General features: G+C 39.5%; 1 protein-coding gene across 4 annotated transcripts in view; it reads left to right on the forward strand.

The window, feature by feature from the left end:
* The window catches only part of GPBP1 (GC-rich promoter binding protein 1), a 77,792-nt gene that overhangs the window by 31,684 nt on the left and 27,687 nt on the right, over positions 1-18,421 (forward strand). For all 4 annotated transcript variants that reach the window (XM_030321308.1, XM_030321298.1, XM_032593169.1 and 1 more), the window contains exons 3-5: positions 813-932; positions 16,248-16,371; positions 16,497-16,720. In XM_030321308.1, the coding sequence (XP_030177168.1) occupies positions 870-932; positions 16,248-16,371; positions 16,497-16,720 (411 nt within the window). In that variant the 5' untranslated portion in view covers positions 813-869. The remainder of the gene's footprint in view (positions 1-812; positions 933-16,247; positions 16,372-16,496; positions 16,721-18,421) is intronic.

Raw genomic sequence — 18,421 nt, forward strand, 5'->3', positions numbered from 1 at the left:
TCAGTATTTCTTTTAAATACCACCATCACACCATTATTATATCTAAATTGACTAATAATTTCTTAATGTCATTTAATGTTCACTTCATGTTTAAATTTTTGATTCATAATATTCATTCTTTAAAGGTTGGTTGGTTTGAGTAAGGATCTGTATAAGGCCTACTTGTTGTGTTTGATTATTTGCATATTGACAGCCATTTATTTGTTGGGGAAAAAAAAAAAAAAACGCAGATCATTTGACCTGTCCAGTATCCTGTGATCTGGATTTGCTGGGTTATTTCCCTCAGATGTCCTTAATTTGTTCCTCTTTGTTGAGCTTCCTGAAAGTTGGTAGTTAGATCAGATTTCAGGTTACATCTGGGGTGGGAGCAAGAATGTATTATAGGTAACATTGTTGTGCATCTTCATGTGTCACATCTAGAGACACTTGATGTCTAGTCTATTTGTGATTAGACCATTGTAATTTTAAAAAATAAGGTTTACTGAGGTATAGTTTACTTACACTGAAGTTGGCCAGTATTAAGTGTACAATTTGATTTTTGACAGATGGGTACATTTGTATAACTACAATCAAGATAAAAACCCTGTTAGCTCAAAAACTTCCTCCTTCCCTTTGCAGTCATACCCGTATGCCTCAGGCCCTCACCCCCACTCTTCTGATCTAGTTTTTGTTACTGTATTTTTGCCTATTTCAGAATTTCATTATAATTGGAATCTTACAGTAGTAAGATCATTGTCACTCAGAAGAGAGCATAAGAAGATAAATTGGGCAAGGAGCTCCAGGTCTAATTTCCTTCCATTTTTATGTGACAGGGACTTGCCATGAGGTGTTGAAGCCTTGTTTCACTGAGTTGGAGAGACTGGACCTAAATGGCGCAGCATGACTTTGCTCCAGCCTGGCTTAATTTTCCTACTCCACCATCATCAACAAAGGTACTCTTTCTTGCATTTCTCTTTGTCTTTTTGTGTGCCTCTCAGTTCATGTTCTACACAAAGGTAGCTTAAATGTGAAGCCTTAGTATTTTTGAGGAGAAAATTTGTGTTACCATCTAAATTCTTTCTTTTTTTTTAATGTTTATTTTTGAGAGAGACAGAATGCAAGTGGGGGAGGATCAGAGAGAGGCGGGGGGCACAGAATGTGAAGCAGGCTCCAGCCTCCAAGCTGTCAGCACAGAGACCGACACGGGGCTTGAACTCACGAACCATGAGATCACGACCTGAGCCCAAGTCGGACGCTCAACCGACTGAGCCACCCAGGCGCCCCAAAATTATTTCATGTTGAATTTGTCAGGTTTAATATACCATCACCATACTTGTTTCATTTACTTTGGTTGTCTTTTGTGCTAATCAAATTTGTACACATTTTGTTTTTTCTTTTAAAGTTTATTTATTTATTTGAGCCCATGCATGTGCAAGGGAGTGAGAGAGAGAATCCCAAGCAGACTGCATGCTGTCAGCACAGAGCCTGCTCAGGGCTCTGTCCCATAAACCCTTTTATCAAGATGATTGTACATTGAAATCCGGAGACAGAAGCTTAACTGACTGAGCCCCCCAGGCATCCCCCACACATTTTTATTCAGACCTGTTGGATACATTGAACTTTACTTTTGCATCTTACCTTTGCCTATACTATTTTTCAAAGAAAATTTTTTTTAATATTTATTTTGAGAGAGGGAGAGACAGCACGTGAGCAGGGAAGGGGCAGAGAGAAAGGGAGAGGCTCCAGGTTCTGAGTTGTCAGCACAGGGCCCAACGAGGGCTCAAATTCCCCAGCTGTGAGATTATGACCTGAGGCAAAGTTGAACGCATAACCTGCTAAGCCACCCAGGGCCCCCTATCTGTACTATTCTTAAGAAAAATTTGAGGACTTTGAAGTCTTTCCATGCAACCAGAAGACTTTTTCGGATACATAAGACTTTGGCACAGCTCTAAAATTTCAGGAGTAATGAAAACTTTGCAGTGTTATAGATGAGGCCTCAGTAATCTAAGAAATGTTCCTTTTACTTAAAAACCCAAACATAATAGTTGGAATAAGACTTGTGAGGCACTGCAGTTGTCTTCCACTTAAAGACTTTTAGGTGTGGTGCCTGGATGGCTCAGTCTGTTTTGTCCGACTTTGGCCCAGGTCATGATCTCATGGTTCCTGAGTTTGAGCCCTACATCAGGTGTCTGCTGTCAGCCCTGAACCCGCTTCTGATCCTCTGTCTCCCTCTTTCTCTGCCCTTCTCCGTCTCAAAAATAAACACTTAAAAAGCTTGCTAAGTAAGAGAGGGACCTTGGAATTTGTTAGAATCCATCTGTCTGGCTTAATAGTTGTCTTTGACTTTGTTTTTTCCATAACGCAAAGGAATTGAGAGACTCTTAATCATCTGTTTGCCTGTTAATCATACTCTACCATGCTAAGGTGTTCACCTAGGACCTTTTGAGGTACAGACAGTTCTTACAAAAACAGTTTGTTAAAAGTAGCTCTTATGGGAACAATTTTTGTACTTTGGAAAGGCGTTCCTCAGGACATGTCAGATCATAATAATTGGTCCATAGTTTTGGCTCATAATTTTGTACAGATGGATTCTCTGGAAGGTTAATTGAGTTCCTTGTTGTTCATACAATTACTGTGAGCCTAGACTAGAATCCAGGGTGCATTTCCTATTCCATTTCTTGACATAGGACTTATTTTGGAATGCTGTCAAATGATTAAACATCTCATTTCATAGCCTATAAAATGGGATTTGAGATTGGAGACTTCTGTTGATTAAGCTACTGAGATCACTTAAAAAAAAAATTTTTTTTTTTTTAACGTTTATTTATTTTTGAGAGAGCATGAGAAGAGGAGGGGAGAGAAAGGGGACACAGAATCCGAAGCAGGCTCCAGGCTCTGAGCTGTCAGCACAGAGCCTGACATGGGCTCAAACCCTCTAACAGCAAGATCATGACCTGAACCGAAGTTGGATGCTTAACCGACTAAGCTACCCAGGCACCCCTGAGATCAATTTTTAATGTTTGTTTATTTTTGAGAGAGTGCGAGTGAGCATGAGTGGGGGAGGGGCAGAAAGAGGGAGACACAGAACCAGAATCAGACTCCATGCTCTGACCTGTCAGCACAGAGCCCTACCGGGGGCTAGAACTCACAAACCCCAAGATCATGACCTGAGCCACAGTTGGGATGCTTAACCAATCGAGCTACCAGGCGCCCCTGAGATCACTTCTTAGAGATTTTCCTCCTTTCCTCTTAGGTATGGGTCTCTGCAGTTTGCTCCTCACCCTGTTAAACCCAGCTGCTCTAATCTAGCCATTTAGGGGTCATTCTTAATTTGTGCCCCCTTCACAGCCTGGATACATAAGAGTTTCATGCTCCCCACCTTCCTTTTTTCTTTTTTTGTTTCCTTTTCTGAAATAGGTATAAGACTTGTTTTCATTTGCAAGCCAATTGATAAAAATTATCAGTACCTGGAAAGTTAGTTACAACATATTAAAAAGTATGGGAATACATCTTTTTTAATCAAAAGTGATTACTTTAACGTATAAATGTTATGGTCTGCCATTTTATTTATTAAAATTTTTTAGCTTTATTTACTTTGAGAGAGACAGTGTGAGCCGGGGAAGGGACAGAAAGAGAGGGAGAGAGAATCCCAAGTAGGCATCTCACTGTCAGCACAGAGCCTGATGTGAGGCTCGAACTCATGAACTGCGAGATACGACCTGAGCCGAAGTTGGACATTCAACTGTGCCAGCCAGGTGCCCCTAAAAATTTTTTTTAAGTATATCCATTTATTTTGAGAGAGGGAGGAAGACAGGCAGGGCAGAGACACTGGGGGAGAGAGAATCCCAAGCAGGCTCTGCACTGTCAGCGCAGAGTCCAGTGTTAGGCTCCAACTCACTGACCTGAGCTGAAGTCAAGAGTTAGATGCTTAACTGACTGAGCCACCCAGGTGCCCCTGTGGTCTGCCATTTTAATCTGTAATTCTTTTTTATGTATGTATTTATTTGTTTTAAACTTTGATTTAGTTTTTATTTGAATTATAGTTATTTAAAGTACAATATTGGTTTTAGGAGTAGAATTCATTGATTTATCCCTTACAGTGCTCAAAAAATTGAGATTAATTTTTGTCTTTGTTCAGATGTTAATCTGAGATTTATATGTGGTGAAATCCTTACTGCTTTCCTGAACCTGACTCTTTCTGGATATAGGTCTACATGAATGATGATGATGATTTTCAAAATTGGGATTGCCTATTCTGAATCTCAATTCTAATTTGTTCTGAATTACCTACAGAAAATAGTATTTGAACTCTTAACTAGCAGTGGTTGAAATTATTTGTTTAGACCTTACCCAGACCTTTTGTGACAAACACAAAACTTTTAGTAATGACTTCTTAAACTTTCCATCTTATCCTTTCATGTCTCAAAGTCTCACTATTCATCGAGTCTCATTTATAATTAACCTCTTGTTTTCTGCCAGAGCCCTTTTAATCTTCTATGAAATAAGTGGAACAGACATTAATTGACTGTGGGTTTCTCTATTTCAACATAACAGAATTATTTCATTTATTTGTTGTTTGAAGGGATGATAAGAGGACTTGAAATAAAAAGAATGTTTTTAGAAGAGCATTTTAGCAGTTTTCTGAGGTGTGTAGAGTTTTAGCCCCATCATGTGGTGAAATTATAAACTGCATGTGGTTGATTATATGTCTGGCATAACCTTCTTTACTTGAGCTGTTGATTGGGACCCAGTAAAAAGTAAATTTTACATAATGTTTTTGTATACACACAGGTGTAACTAAAACAAAAGTCAGTATACCTGTGGTGCACTAATATATTCTCTTGTGGTTTTCTGTTCTCTTTTATTCCATTAAAAAAATGTAAATTGTTACTGATACTATCATCCTTTAATAGGTCCTGAGTTGCATTTTAAAGAACATTTAAAAAGTAACAATTTGGGGCGCCTGGGTGGCTCAGTCGGTTAAGCCTCCGACTTCGGCTCAGGTCACGATCTTGCGGTCCGTGAGTTCGAGCCCCGCGTCGGGCTCTGGGCTGATGGCTCAGAGCCTGGAGCCTGTTTCCGATTCTGTGTCTCCCTCTCTCTCTGTCCCTCCCCCGTTCATGCTCTGTCTCTCTCTGTCTCAAAAATAAAATAAAAAACATTAAAAAAAATTAAAAAAAAAAAGTAACAATTTTATTATTGAAGCATTACTGAACTGAAATGGTTGTAGATCCTGGAAAATTTTAAATAACTCTTTGGTTTAGAATCTTCTTCTAGTTGTCTTACTCAAGGAAGGATGATAAAATGATCCCTGTAATAGGCTGCTCTGAAGTATCCTTTCATAGTATTGTTAGAAGGAGGAAGACTCCAGGGGCACCTGGCTGGCTCATTCAGAAGAGTACGTAACTCTTGATCTTGGGGTCCTCAGTTGCAGCCCCACAATGGGTGTGAAACCTACTTAAAAAAAAATAGGGGGGAAGGTGCCTGGGTGGCTCAGTCACTTAAGCTGTTAAGCGTCTGACTCTTGATTTCGGCTCAGGTCATGATCTCATTGTTCAGATGGCGCAGAACTTGCTTGGGATTCTCACTCCCCCTGACCCTCCCTCTCTTTCTCAAAATAAATACACTTAAAAAACAAATTAAAAAAGAAGGAAGATTCCAGGGGTGTGATACTAAAAGAGCAAATGGGTGGTAGGAAATAAGAAAATATGGGAATTTTTATTCTTCTTAAATAAAAAGTGACATTAAACTTGTGACCTTACACTGCAGTTAATACATATTCATATTCAGTATTCTGTAGTTACTTCTGTCACTAGCATTAGTGCATTATGGATTCTTTTTTGGCAGCATCTAAAAAATAGTGGTTTAATATTTACCAAAACTTTTTTATTTTCCAAGTTTATTTATTTATTTATTTTTTTAATTTTTTTTTTCAACGTTTTTTATTTATTCCAAGTTTATTTTTGTGTGAGAGTGAGTGAGCGTGAGGGGGCGGAGGGGCAGAGAGGAGACAGAATCCCATCCAGGCTCTGTGCTGTCAGTGCAGAGCCTGACTCCGGTTCAAAGCCAGGAACCGTGAGATCATGACCTGAGCTGAAATCAAGAATTTAAAGTTCAGGCTAAAGAGAGGATCAGAAAGTTCAGTCAGACTGGTAGTGGAGTTCATTGAAACTTCTTGTTTACTATGTAAAGTTTTTATTAACTAGGGACTCATATTGTGAGTATCTGAGAAAACATTGCTAAATTAATTTTTTAAAAGGAATCCAGGATAATATTTAAAGTATGTAAAAGGTAAAGAGGGCGATAGAGATGGTTTCTTCCTTATTACAGATGTTGTAATAGCTTTTTTTTTGAGTCCTCATTATATGCCAGTGACTGTATATAACACTTGATGTGAATGCTAATAAAAATCATAGGCAGTAAATTCTCTTTTTTTTCCCTCCCATTTACAAAGGAGGGAACTGAGGTTGAGAGAGAGGAATATGTGCCCCAAAGTGCTAAAGCTAGGATAGGAGTCCAGGTAGTAGCCTAATTTTCAAAAGTGCTTTTATGTAAATGCTTTTGTTAAATACTAGAATGCTTTTGTGTAAACATCAGAATATACGTATTTTCAAAGTTTATTTTGAGAGAGGAAGAGAGGGAGGGGTTGAGAGAGAGAGAGAGACAGGGGATGGGAGTGGGGGGAGTGAATCTCAAGCAGGTTCCATGCTGTCAGTGCAGAGCCCGATGCAGGGCTCAATCCCATGCACTGAACTGTAGTATTGTGGCCTCAACTGAAACCAGCAGTCCTACGCTTAACCGACTGAGCCAGCCAGGCGCCCTTACACCAGAATATCTTTATTCTGGTTTGGATAAATGAAATTTTCTTCAGAGATGGCCTCTCCAATATCTTTCTATGATCATCAGTACATACAGATTGAACTATTCAGTGCCTGTGTAATCTTTTATTGAATATTTCTACATGGGTTATTTAATTAGTTTACATATTAATGGACTCAGCTGTAGGTTTAGGCATCTCTCAGATATATTTGTAGGGTGAAATTTAGCAGTATAATCAGTGGATCAGAGGGTTTGTACATTTTGGTTGGTAATGTGTAATTGCTTTCAAATTTTATGAGGGGGGCTAGTGTTCTCAGTTTTGGCAAAACTGGATGTTTTCACATTCTGTGAAATTAGATGTAAAATAGTACTTCATTGTTTTGATTTGCATTGTTTAATTATGGTTGAGTGTATTTTGGTGTTACGAAGAGTTTCTTAACTGCTTGTTCAGGGACACCTAGGTGGCTCAGTCTGTTGAACGTCCAACTCTTGATTTTGGCTCGGGTCATAATCTCTCAGTTGTGGGATTGAGTCTTGGCTTTGGCTCTGCTGACAGCACATATCATGCTTGGGATTCATTCTCTGTCTCTCTTTCTGCCCCTTCCCCACTCTTATCCATGTACTCTCTTTTTTTTCTCTCTCAAATAAATAAAAAAAGAACTGCTTATTCATGTGATCTATTTCTTAGTGATTTGCAACATCTTTTTTCATATTGGAGAATTTGCTGTATGTAGTAAATATTTGTTTTGATAATTCTTCTTACATTTATTTTAATTCCTGTATAGTTAACATGCAGTGTTATATTAGTTTCAAGTGTACCAATGTAGTGTTTGAAGAATTCAGTACATGTTTTGATAATTCTTTAAAAAATCATGTAGAGGGGTGCCTGGGTGGCTGAGTCAGTTAAGCGTCTAACTTTGGCTCAGGTCATGATCTTGGGGTTCGTGAGTTCAAGCCCTGCTTCATGAGTTCAAGCCCCCCACGTCAGGCTCTGTGCTGACAGCTCATAGCCTTGAGCCTGCTTCGGATTCTGTCTCCTTCTGTCTATGCCTCTTAACCCACTCGCGCTCTGTCTCTCTCTTTCAAAAATAAATATTAAAAAAAATTTTAAAAATTAAAAAAAAAGTGACTTTAAAAAACCATGTCGAATTTTTTTTTTTTTACATTTATTTATTTTTGAGAGACACAGTGAGAGCACGAGCAGAGGAGGGGCAGAGAGAGGTGACCCAGAACCTGAAGCAGGCTCCAGGCTCTGAGCAAGCGTTCAGCATAGAGCCTGTTGCGGGGCTCAAACCCACAAACCGTGAGGTCATGACCTGAGCTGAAGTCGGATGCTTAACTGACTGAGCCACCCAGGTGCCCCACCATGTAAAATACTTTAATGAAATACTCGAGCATACAAAGGAGTACAGATAATAATTAAATGAATACTTATTAAAAACACAACACAGTCCTTTCTTAACATTTTGCTATGTCAGCTTTTATTTCTTTGGGAAGTAAGGTATTATGTATGCAGTGAAGTCCACTGTTGTTATTTCATCACGGTCCTTTGTTTTTATTTTCCCCAGGTGTTCTCAGTGCATGTTCTTATAACTACATATGCAAATGTCAAATAGTATTGTTATATATGTTTTTTATTAGTAATTATCGTTTATATAAGGTCTGCATCTTTTACATTCATTATATTTTTGAAAAATTTTCTCCCATGTTGATATCTGCAGAATTAGTGTAATTATCTTAAAACTCTATATGGTATCCTATTTTTTGTCTCTGTATTAGATTTAATTTGTCCATTTAAGTTTAGATTGTTTAAAATGTCACTCCGTTGGAATGTTCTCGTAATATGTCCTTGTACACATGAATTAAGAATTTTTTAGGTCACTGCACTGCTCCTCACACTTTTTTTTTTTTAAACATTTATTTATTATTGAGAGACAGAGACAGAACATGAGCATGGGAGGGACAGAGAGAGAGGGAGACACAGATTCTGAAACAGGCTCCAGGCTCTGAGCTGTCAGCACAGAGCCCAGTGTGGGGATTGAACTCACCAATTGCGAGATCATGACCTGAGCCGAAGTCAGACACTTAACTGACTGAGCCACCCAAGCGCCCTTCCTCACACTTTGAATGGATAAGAAAATAACGTGGGGATTTTATTAAAATGCAGATTCTGATTTCAGTAGTTCTTGGATGAGACCCTAATTCCGACATTCTTCAAAGTGATGCTGATTTCTGCTTCTCTGTGGACCAGTTTCAATAGAAGGCTCCAACTTACAGTTAGAAGAAAAATTGTTGGGACTTGGTTAGATATTGCCAAATTCATTTTTGTGTGGTGTAGTGATGTATACTCTTGTATGCTGTGTAGAACTATTGTCTTTAATTCTTGCCAAAATTTTATCACAGTTAACTTCTCTGCAAATCCTTGTTTCTTGGACAAGGAGTTAACATTTCTGTGAAATGCCTCTTCACGTCATTTGTTAATTTCTTTTGGGTTGCTTTTTTTTCTCTTATTAGTTTAGGACAAAATTATACACATCATTACACACATGTATGTATATATTATATGTATATATGTGTATAGGTCATCTTTAATGTCTTTAAAATTACAGTTTTTTTCCAGTTTTTCATGAATTAGGTATATTCAAGTATTTCACAGTACTTGTTGCTATTTTAAACAGTATTTTAAAAAGATTTATCACTGGGGCGCATAGCTGGCTCAGTCAGAAGAGCATGTGACTCTTGATCTTGGGGTTGTGAGTTCAAGACCCACAATGGGTGTAGAGCTTACTTAAAAAATAGTAAGTGGTGCCTGGGTGGCTCATTAGGTTAAGTGTCCAGTCCGACTTTGACTAAGGTCATGATCTCACAGTTGGTGAGTTTGAGCTGTGCATCAGAGAATCTGCTTTGGATCCTCTGTGTCCCTTTCTCTACCTACCTCTCATGGGTTTGCTCATTCACTCTCTCTCTCAAAAATAAATAAACATTAAAAAAAAATAAAAGACTTTATTATTACTGTTCGTTACAGATATATTGTATCTTGTGCTAGTATTGTATCTAGCAACTTTAATTCTTACCCTGTGTTATATTTTGGATTTTTAAGCCTGGGCAATCATTTATTCACAAATAATAAGTTTCCTAGCTACCTTTTTAGTCCTATTGTATTTCTCTTTTTTTCCCCCCGTTAGTTATAGGTCTTATTCTTACGTTACTTTGCTGACTATATGTCAATCTGTGAAGGATCTGGGTTTTATCCTACTTGCAAGGTAATATAGATGCAGGGAGAAGACTGCTGAGTCAGTGACCAAGAGCTTTATTACTTATTAGCATGACAAGTATGATACTGGCATACTTAGGGGTATGATTATGCCCCCTAAAACTTTGGGTAGTTGACGTGGAAGGGCCCACGTGGATGCTACCCTTGGTGCTGAGTGGGGAATTTATAATAAGCCTGCTCTTTGTCCCAGAGAAGGATGTTACCTATCATCCCTCAAATGGTGCTTACTGCAAACGTCACCTTGAGAAATGGGCCATAGAAAGAGCAGTGAAGGTCTTGCATTTTTGGCATATTAGAACAGAAGGAAATGCTCACCGTCCATGGTGGATTGCCTGTCCCAACAGCTCTACAATCAGCTCTGTGTGTTCTTGGCCAAACTTGTATTTTCATATGACTACCATTCAGCCAGCCACTCTGATTATTTTGATAGAGGCTAGAACAAAATTCATTTAATTGTCTTAAACAGCATTTAATTAAGGCTACTGTTAACATCCCTAACAGCCAGGTGAGGCCAGGATTCAGCTGGATGTGAACAAGTCCTAGAGTGGATCAATAGGTAATTTTTCAGCCAGACAGTATATGGTCTACGCCTGCTGTATTATCCATTAAAATGCACTCGAGAATTTAAACTGATCTGAATTTTGGTGTCATTAACCTACATTTATAAGGATAATAGGTGGTCCAAAAATCAACTCTCATCCTTAATAGAAGACAATCTGTGACTTATTTTCCCTCACATAGAAACATTGAAGGGGTACACATCAGTTTAGTTAGGGATTTGTTATTAAGCTTGTTTTGGATAACTTTTACATTAGTTCGGTTAAGAAGCATAGACGGTGTCACCATTACTTGCAGCATCATTTGCCACATGTGGCATAACAGAATACTGCTCAGGTGTTGGGAGAATCATGAATTTTTATCAGAATGAAACCATTTTTTTTAAGCGTTTTTTACACATTGACTTTCAGGAGCTGCTGTTGATATCAGGCACAGGCGAATATTTAAGGATTGTTTATGGCCACATGAGTTTTTCTGATTTTGAAGTATGAGTAGGGATGATCCTTCTAGCAGTAGATGAGTGTTTTCTTCTCCGTTTCTGTTTGACTCAGGCCTTGGTGCTGTTTCTAGGGGTTAGAGCATTAATTGTTTTCCTTTCTTCCAGTACTTTCTGGGGTCAAAGATGTTCCCTCTACAGATGTTAGGGTTTTTTCTTTTTTAATATTATTTTATTATTTTTGAGAGAGAGAGACAGACAGTGTGAGTGGGGGACAGGCAGACGGGGAGACATAGAATCCAAAGCAGCTCCAGGCTATGAGCTGTCAGCATAGAGCCCGACGACACGGGGCCCGAACCCACAAGCTGTGAGATCATGACCTGAGCTGAAGTCGGACGCCTCAACCAACAGAGCCACCCAGGCGCCCCTAGCGTTTTTTCTTTTACACCCATGAAATTGGTGTGTCTCATTTGTTGTTGTTGTTTTTTTAATGTTTATTTACTTTTGAGAGAGAGAGTGAGACAGAGTGTGAGCAGGGGAGGGGCAGAGAGAGAGGGAGACACAGAATCTCAAGCAGGCTCCAGGCTCTGAGCTGTCAGGACAGAGCCTGATGTGGGGGTCGAACCATGAACTGTGAGAACATGACCTGAGCCGAAGTCAGACACTTAACTGACTGAGCCACCCAGGCACCCCTTATGTGTCTCATTTGGATAGCTGACTTCACTTAAAAGAAAATTCCCTACTTGTACCCAGATTTTTTGGTTTGGAAGAATTGGATGTGAGTGGAACAAAGGACATTTTTACGTAATTGCAGTGATGTATCATATTGCTCACCCTAGTCCACATTGGACCTTACTGAGGACTGGGTGAGAGATAGTCACACAAATGGTCACTGTCTTCAGATACAGGACCATCTCCCTCCAAAAAGAGAATCCAGGTGGCCAAACCAGATTATTTGAATTCCTTAGATTTCTTTTTTGGCCAGTGCATCACCCTGAGAGGTACATTGGCCTGCAGTTTCTCTTAGGAGAAAGAAACAACATGTCAAGGGATAATCAGGGCAAATCCTGGTATTTTGTTTTTTAAAGTTTATGTTGTTTATTTTTGAGAGAGAGAATTCCAAGTAGGCTCCACGTTGTCAGTGCAGAGCCTGACACAGGGCTTGATCCCATGAACCTGTGATATTAAGACCAGAGCCAAAAGCAAGAGTCAGATGCTCAACTGACTGAGCCACCCAGGTGCCCCCAGGATCCTGATATTTTAAAAATAGGTCTGTATTATCTCCTCATTTTTTAAAATCCTAAATACTACCTAGGAAATGGCTAAGAAAAGATGATTTCTTTATGGGTTTGTTGCATTCATTGACCAAAGTGTCTCATTAAGGTGTGTGAAATGAGGAATGTAGAGTTGTAGATTGTCCAGAGTTGAATGTTGAGTATTGCTTGACAATACTGGATGCCTGCGGATAGTAGAGGGTATAGAGTGTCCATTTAGTATTTGAATATCGACCCATTGCAGGTTGAACTTTATGACAAAAGATGTACTATTACTGGAATGTTAGTGCTTGGAATACCAAAAACATGACATGGATTTATTTCAAGGGTCACAGTAGTGTGACCAGAGTTAGAGTTAGCCAGTCAGATTGCAGCAACAACACTGTAACCTGAAAAAATTTCAACAGTGAAGAAACACTATAGATAGCTCCAAGAAGTGATCAATGATTTGATGCAGTTCCTCTTGTGTAACGTGGCCTCCTTTGCAGCCTCCTTTGCAGCACGACAAGTAGATGAGCTGTTGGCAGGAGTCTCAGGCTGGCATGCAGAGGTGGCTTCTGCATCAGAAGGGAAAAGTCGTTTATTTTGTGACCAGTCTATGGTAGTGGATTGTTACAGGTCTGGTGTGGTGGATCTAGGTAGCATGCTACAGACTTCAGCAGTATTCTGATTTTAGTTCTTTATGCTAGCGCATCTTACTGTGAGCATCTGAGTGACTCAGATTGTCTCATCAGCTATAGTTTCAGTTTGTGACTCCAAAGAATTACCTTTAATCTGCCAGTCTCTAGTTTCTCAGGTGACTGGCCAGATGACTGGACGTTGGCAACAGTCGAAGAGGCAGAAAAATAATAGAAAATGTCTAGTCCTTAAAGCTTATCTAAGGTCAGGGTCCTGCTTTTCATTTTAGCCCTTTGTGCTGACTGACAATCCATTTGGTCTTCCAGAGTTGTTGAGGCTGGATGGCTGCTGCCACCCAGTGGACACTGTCCTCTCTTAACCTAGTTGAACCAGACCCCGGGGAATTAAGGGAACTATGATTTGAGAGCCTTATTGAACCAGGAGCTTGTTAAGGTGGCAGGCAGAGGAATAAGGTTTACTGTAAAGGGTAGTTGCCACTTCTTTGTGCAAAACAAATGTCCCAGTAGTCAGGTCAGCTGCATGCTCAAATACTTTTCATTAGGTTGAGAGCCCTAATGGGCCCCTTTTTTTGTTCTTAGTTTAAGTTCACTTTAAGAGCTCAGCAGTAGGGCAAGAGCCATATTCCCTTTAGAAAGGGGATGTATGTGTCAGGCACATGGCACTTCTGTACTAGGAAGTAGCCTCTCTGAGTATCCCATTACCCATCAAATCTTCAATTCTGTCTCTGATATTTTTTCTTTCTTTTGAGAGGCTTTGGTGTTTCTGCTAGACGACCTGGAAGGGGGACAGAAATCACCTGTCATCCTGTCATATCCCTGAATGGAAGAATCTTGAGCATTTTCATTACAAGCATGTAACATTAGTACCAAGTTAAAACACAACAAACAATGGTAAATTGAATTGGCCTAAAGGCCCCACCTGCAAGATCACTTTAATTTCCCTTTCCTACTGCTGAATTTTCTCCAAACTCCAAAATCAGTCAAATTGGGTTTTAGTGGCATCTTTTCTCACTATAGTGACACTGACGGAGAAGTTTCGTCCATGCGCTTTAAGGTTACACTCTAAGCTTTCAGGAAATGATTTCTTCATCTGTGAATGAGGGAAAGTACAGGGTGGAGGAGAAAACCACTCTTTTGGGCATTGCATGGGTGGCTTGTAGGCTTTTTGTTTTCTGATTCCTCAACTCAGAGTTGATGTTGCCTCTTCTCTTGTGTACCTTTTGGCCTCATCAAACACCCAGGATGGGGCCTTTCCTCCCCCCATACACCACATTGACTTGGCTTTGCCCCACATTCCTCAGTATTTTCAGCCACCCTTCGCTTAGTACTTTGTTGCTCCTCATGGGAGTGAGATGGTGACTTGAGCATGTATGTCTAGCAGAGCTATAGAAGTTTGTCAGTTTCCTTAACTATCAGTGTACTTGACATTCTCATTAAAGTTGCTAAGGTTGATGTAGTGGGAAGTGGGGGGTGGGGATCAGGGAGTACAGAAGGCACAGAACACTTCCACTCCAGCATGCTAGGCTCTGCATTTACTTTGTTTCCAAGAAGTCAGTAGTGTTAACATAATTCCTTCTCATGAGTTTTTAATCTTCCTAAAACTCCATTTATCCTCATTGCTGACACCATTTATTTCAGTGTGGAGTTGCTTTGGCTCAGCAGCCACAGCAGTATTGCCTTTCACTTGGGGCCCCAGTCATAATAAAAAATCCCTTTGTTCTACCATTCACGGGAGAATTAGAACAACTAAGGCACTGTTTGGGTGCCTTGTTTCAATTCTACTCCTTGCCACTTGGCTGTTAAACATTGAGGGATGCTTACTTCCACCTATCACTTGGATGATAGCAGTTGCTGCCAGGATCGTGAGAGTCTTCTCTTACCCTAATCTGGCCTGCAGACCCTTGTTTTAATTTTTTTCTAGAGAATTTTAGCTCTGTTAGTGTTGCATCCTCATCACCAAAACTGTTAGGGTCTGTGAACGGTTTGTGTTTTTATCATACTTGCAGGCCTAGCATGGTAGCCTGTTGTTGTTTCATGGATGCTGGTGAAGACCTGAGATGGTCAAGGACTATCTTTCATGGCACAATAAACAGCATCAAGATGAGGCTGGGGCAATAGGGGAATGATACCACAAGGTCCCACAGTGGCAATGTGGAAAGGCCCAGGGGATGACCCAGTATGTGCAGTGGTTTACATTTCAACTGATGTACTCTGCTCATTGTCCTGGAGATGGTTATAACATAAGTCCAACCCAGAGAAATGGTCAGGGCATTTAAAAAGTTGGAAGTTTTGGGGCGCCTGGGTGGTGCAGTTGGTTAAGCGTCCGACTTCAGCCAGGTCACGATCTCGCGGTCCGTGAGTTCGAGCCCCGCGTCAGGCTCTGGGCTGATGGCTCGGAGCCTGGAGCCTGTTTCCGATTCTGTGTCTCCCTCTCTCTCTGCCCCTCCCCCGTTCATGCTCTGTCTCTCTCTGTCCCAGAAATAAATAAACGTTGAAAAATAAATAAATAAAAAGGTAAAATTAAAAAGTTGGAAGTTTTGATTGTGATTTTATCAGATTCATGGGTTAATACTGGGGAAGAAGAGCAACCTTTAAAAACAGTTGTGGCTTTTTATGTTCTTTGTAAATCCCTAATTTTTAAAAATAGTTTTTATAAATAATTATTATTTTTTTAGATTTTAGTTATAAGTAATCTTTACACCCATTGTGGGGCTTGAACTCACAACCCCGAGGTCCATAGTCACATCATCCACTGACTGAGCCAGCCAGGTGCCTCTATACGTTCTTTAGATAATTTTCACAAAACACTTGTTTTGGGGAAGAGGACTTTGGAAATCAATCTGGAGAACTTAAAATAGAACTTAAGCTTCATTTGCCATAACTTTCTGTTGTTCAAGAAAATCTTGAGCCATTTATATTTAAATTAAGTAATGTATGATACAGAATGTCAAATTCTGTTACTTAAGAGAAGTGTACTACGTTTTGCCTTGTTTCCCTTACAGTGGTATTTTACTTTTAAAGTTTTTGGGTAAGTAGATGTGGTTGTTAAGCTCTTTGAAAATAGCTTCCATTAGACAAGGAAAATAGACCAGCAGTGGAATCCATCTTTTAATAAGTTACCAGTTAACCAAATACATGGACAGTAAATACAGAATGTTCTTAACCATTTAGAATTCTTGGAAATAATGTAGGCCGGATTATTACTAGTTTTTAAAGTTATATTTAGGTTTTATGTGTATGTTCATGTATGTGTTTATGATTTGTTTCAGTCGTCACTGAATTTTGAGAAGCATTCTGAAAATTTTTCATGGACAGAAAATCGTTACGATGTGAATCGTCGACGACACAACTCTTCAGATGGCTTTGATTCTGGTATTGGACGTCCTAATGGAGGTAAAATTTGCTAAGAAGTGAGAGTGTAGGATGGTTTTCTTCATGTTGTTTTAAGAATGTTTTGTGATTCAGTAGTTAACCAGAGCCATCTTTGAATTTATGTTACTTTACCATTCTTAAATAAGGTAACTTTGGAAGGAAAGAAAAAAATGGATGGCGGATGCATGGAAGAAATGGTACTGAAAACATAAATCATCGAGGGGGATACCATGGTGGAAGTTCTCGTTCTCGTAGCAGTATTTTCCATTCTGGGAAAAGCCAAGGACTACATGAAAACAGCATACCTGACAATGAAGCAGGGAGGAAAGAAGACAAGAGAGAACGCAAACAGTTTGAGGCTGAGGATTTTGTAAGTTTCTTGTAACTTTAATACAAATGAGGTTTCTGCAAGCGCCATTTTAACATCAAGGCTTTCTTACAAGAATTTATCACTATGGTTCATATCTATAGAAATCACAGTTGGTAGGTTCAGTTATGTTTAATCTTCAACATTTTGTGAGGCTCTTTGTTTATATAATTCTCTTTCCTCAATTCCTCTCCCTCCTCCTACTTACTCCTGTGTCTTAACCATATAATCATTTAAAAACTTTTGATAAATCTGTGTCATTTTATTCCTTAAATTTGAACAGTTTCCCTTAGAAACAATGACTGAGCTTGCTAGTTTTTTTGTAAGTGCATCATAACATCTCTGAAAAGCTTTTAAGCTTTTGGAAAGAATATTTTACTAGTACATTTTATTTAGACTGTCTCTTTTAAGTAATGTTTTATTCATTTATTACCTTTTTTTTATAAAATTATTTTAACGTTTATTTTTGAGACACACACACACACACACACACACACACACGCACACACAGAATGTGAGTGGGAGGTGGTGCAGAGAGAGAGGGAGACACAGAAGCTGAAGTGGGCTCCAGGCTCTGAGCTGTCATCACACAGCCTGATGCAGGGCTTGAACTCAACTAATGGTGAGATCAGACCCAAGGTGAAGTCAGACGCTTAACTGACTGAGCCACCCAGGTGCCCCCATTCGTATATTACTCTTAAGTTACTTCCAGGATAGTTCTCCTTGTCTTTCAGCTACTTTATTCAAAAGTTTCTGAGTGGTTAGGGAAGGTAAACCACTTGTTGGCTTAGGTCAGATACAATTAGAAGAGTTAACTCCACTCTTAAAAACAAATTATGAACTAGTTACAAACAGAATTTTTTCTTTCTTTCTGTATGTCTGTCTCCCTTTCCTCCCCTCCCTTCCCCTCCTTTTTTTGAGAGAACACGTGCAAGTGAATGATGCGGGGCAGGGGGGAGATAGAGAATCCCACAAGGGGCAGAGGTAGAGAGAAGTGGGGCTCATCTGAATTGGGGCTCGTGCTCACCTGCTGCAGGACTCGAGTTCACTAACTGTGAGGTCATGACCTGAGTTGAAGTCAGATGCTTAACCGACTGAGCCACTCAGGTGCCCTACAAAAATTCAGAATTTTCTTAATTCTTCTTTATTTTTAAATCTCACTGTGTGACTGTCTAAACACACTGCTTCTCTAGTTGCATGAAAAATTGGTCTCGGGTAAAATCTTACTGATCTTGGCATTTTTTCTTGTGGTTCATCTCTGGTAATTTATTATTTGTATATGTTCGTTCTTCATTCAGTATATATTTGACTGGCTCTGAGTCTAGCTGTTTTGAAAGGTGAAACAAGATAGCAAGGTCCTACTCTCACTGAGTTTCTGTTCTATTAGATGTATTCACAACATAAAAAGAAAGTAATTAGTATTTTGTAGAAAATTTAGGTAAAAAGTGACAGGACGGCTACTTTTTGGAGATCAGGAGACATTTCTCTAGGGAAGTGACATTTAATCTAGGGCCTGGTTGGTAAGGAGTCAGCTCTATTAATCCTGGGAAGAGGGCCTAAGGTGGGGGAGCAAGCTTGTAATGTTTGAGGGGGAAAAGGTCAGTATGGGTAAAGTGACTATTCAACCAGATTAGAGAGGTAGCAGAAGGTTTTGATTGAGTAGGACCTGGGCAGGTAAAGGGAAAGACTTTCAGTTTAATTACA

The sequence above is a fragment of the Lynx canadensis genome, chromosome A1, assembly GCF_007474595.2.
Source record: "Lynx canadensis isolate LIC74 chromosome A1, mLynCan4.pri.v2, whole genome shotgun sequence".
NCBI classification, from domain to species: domain Eukaryota; kingdom Metazoa; phylum Chordata; class Mammalia; order Carnivora; family Felidae; genus Lynx; species Lynx canadensis.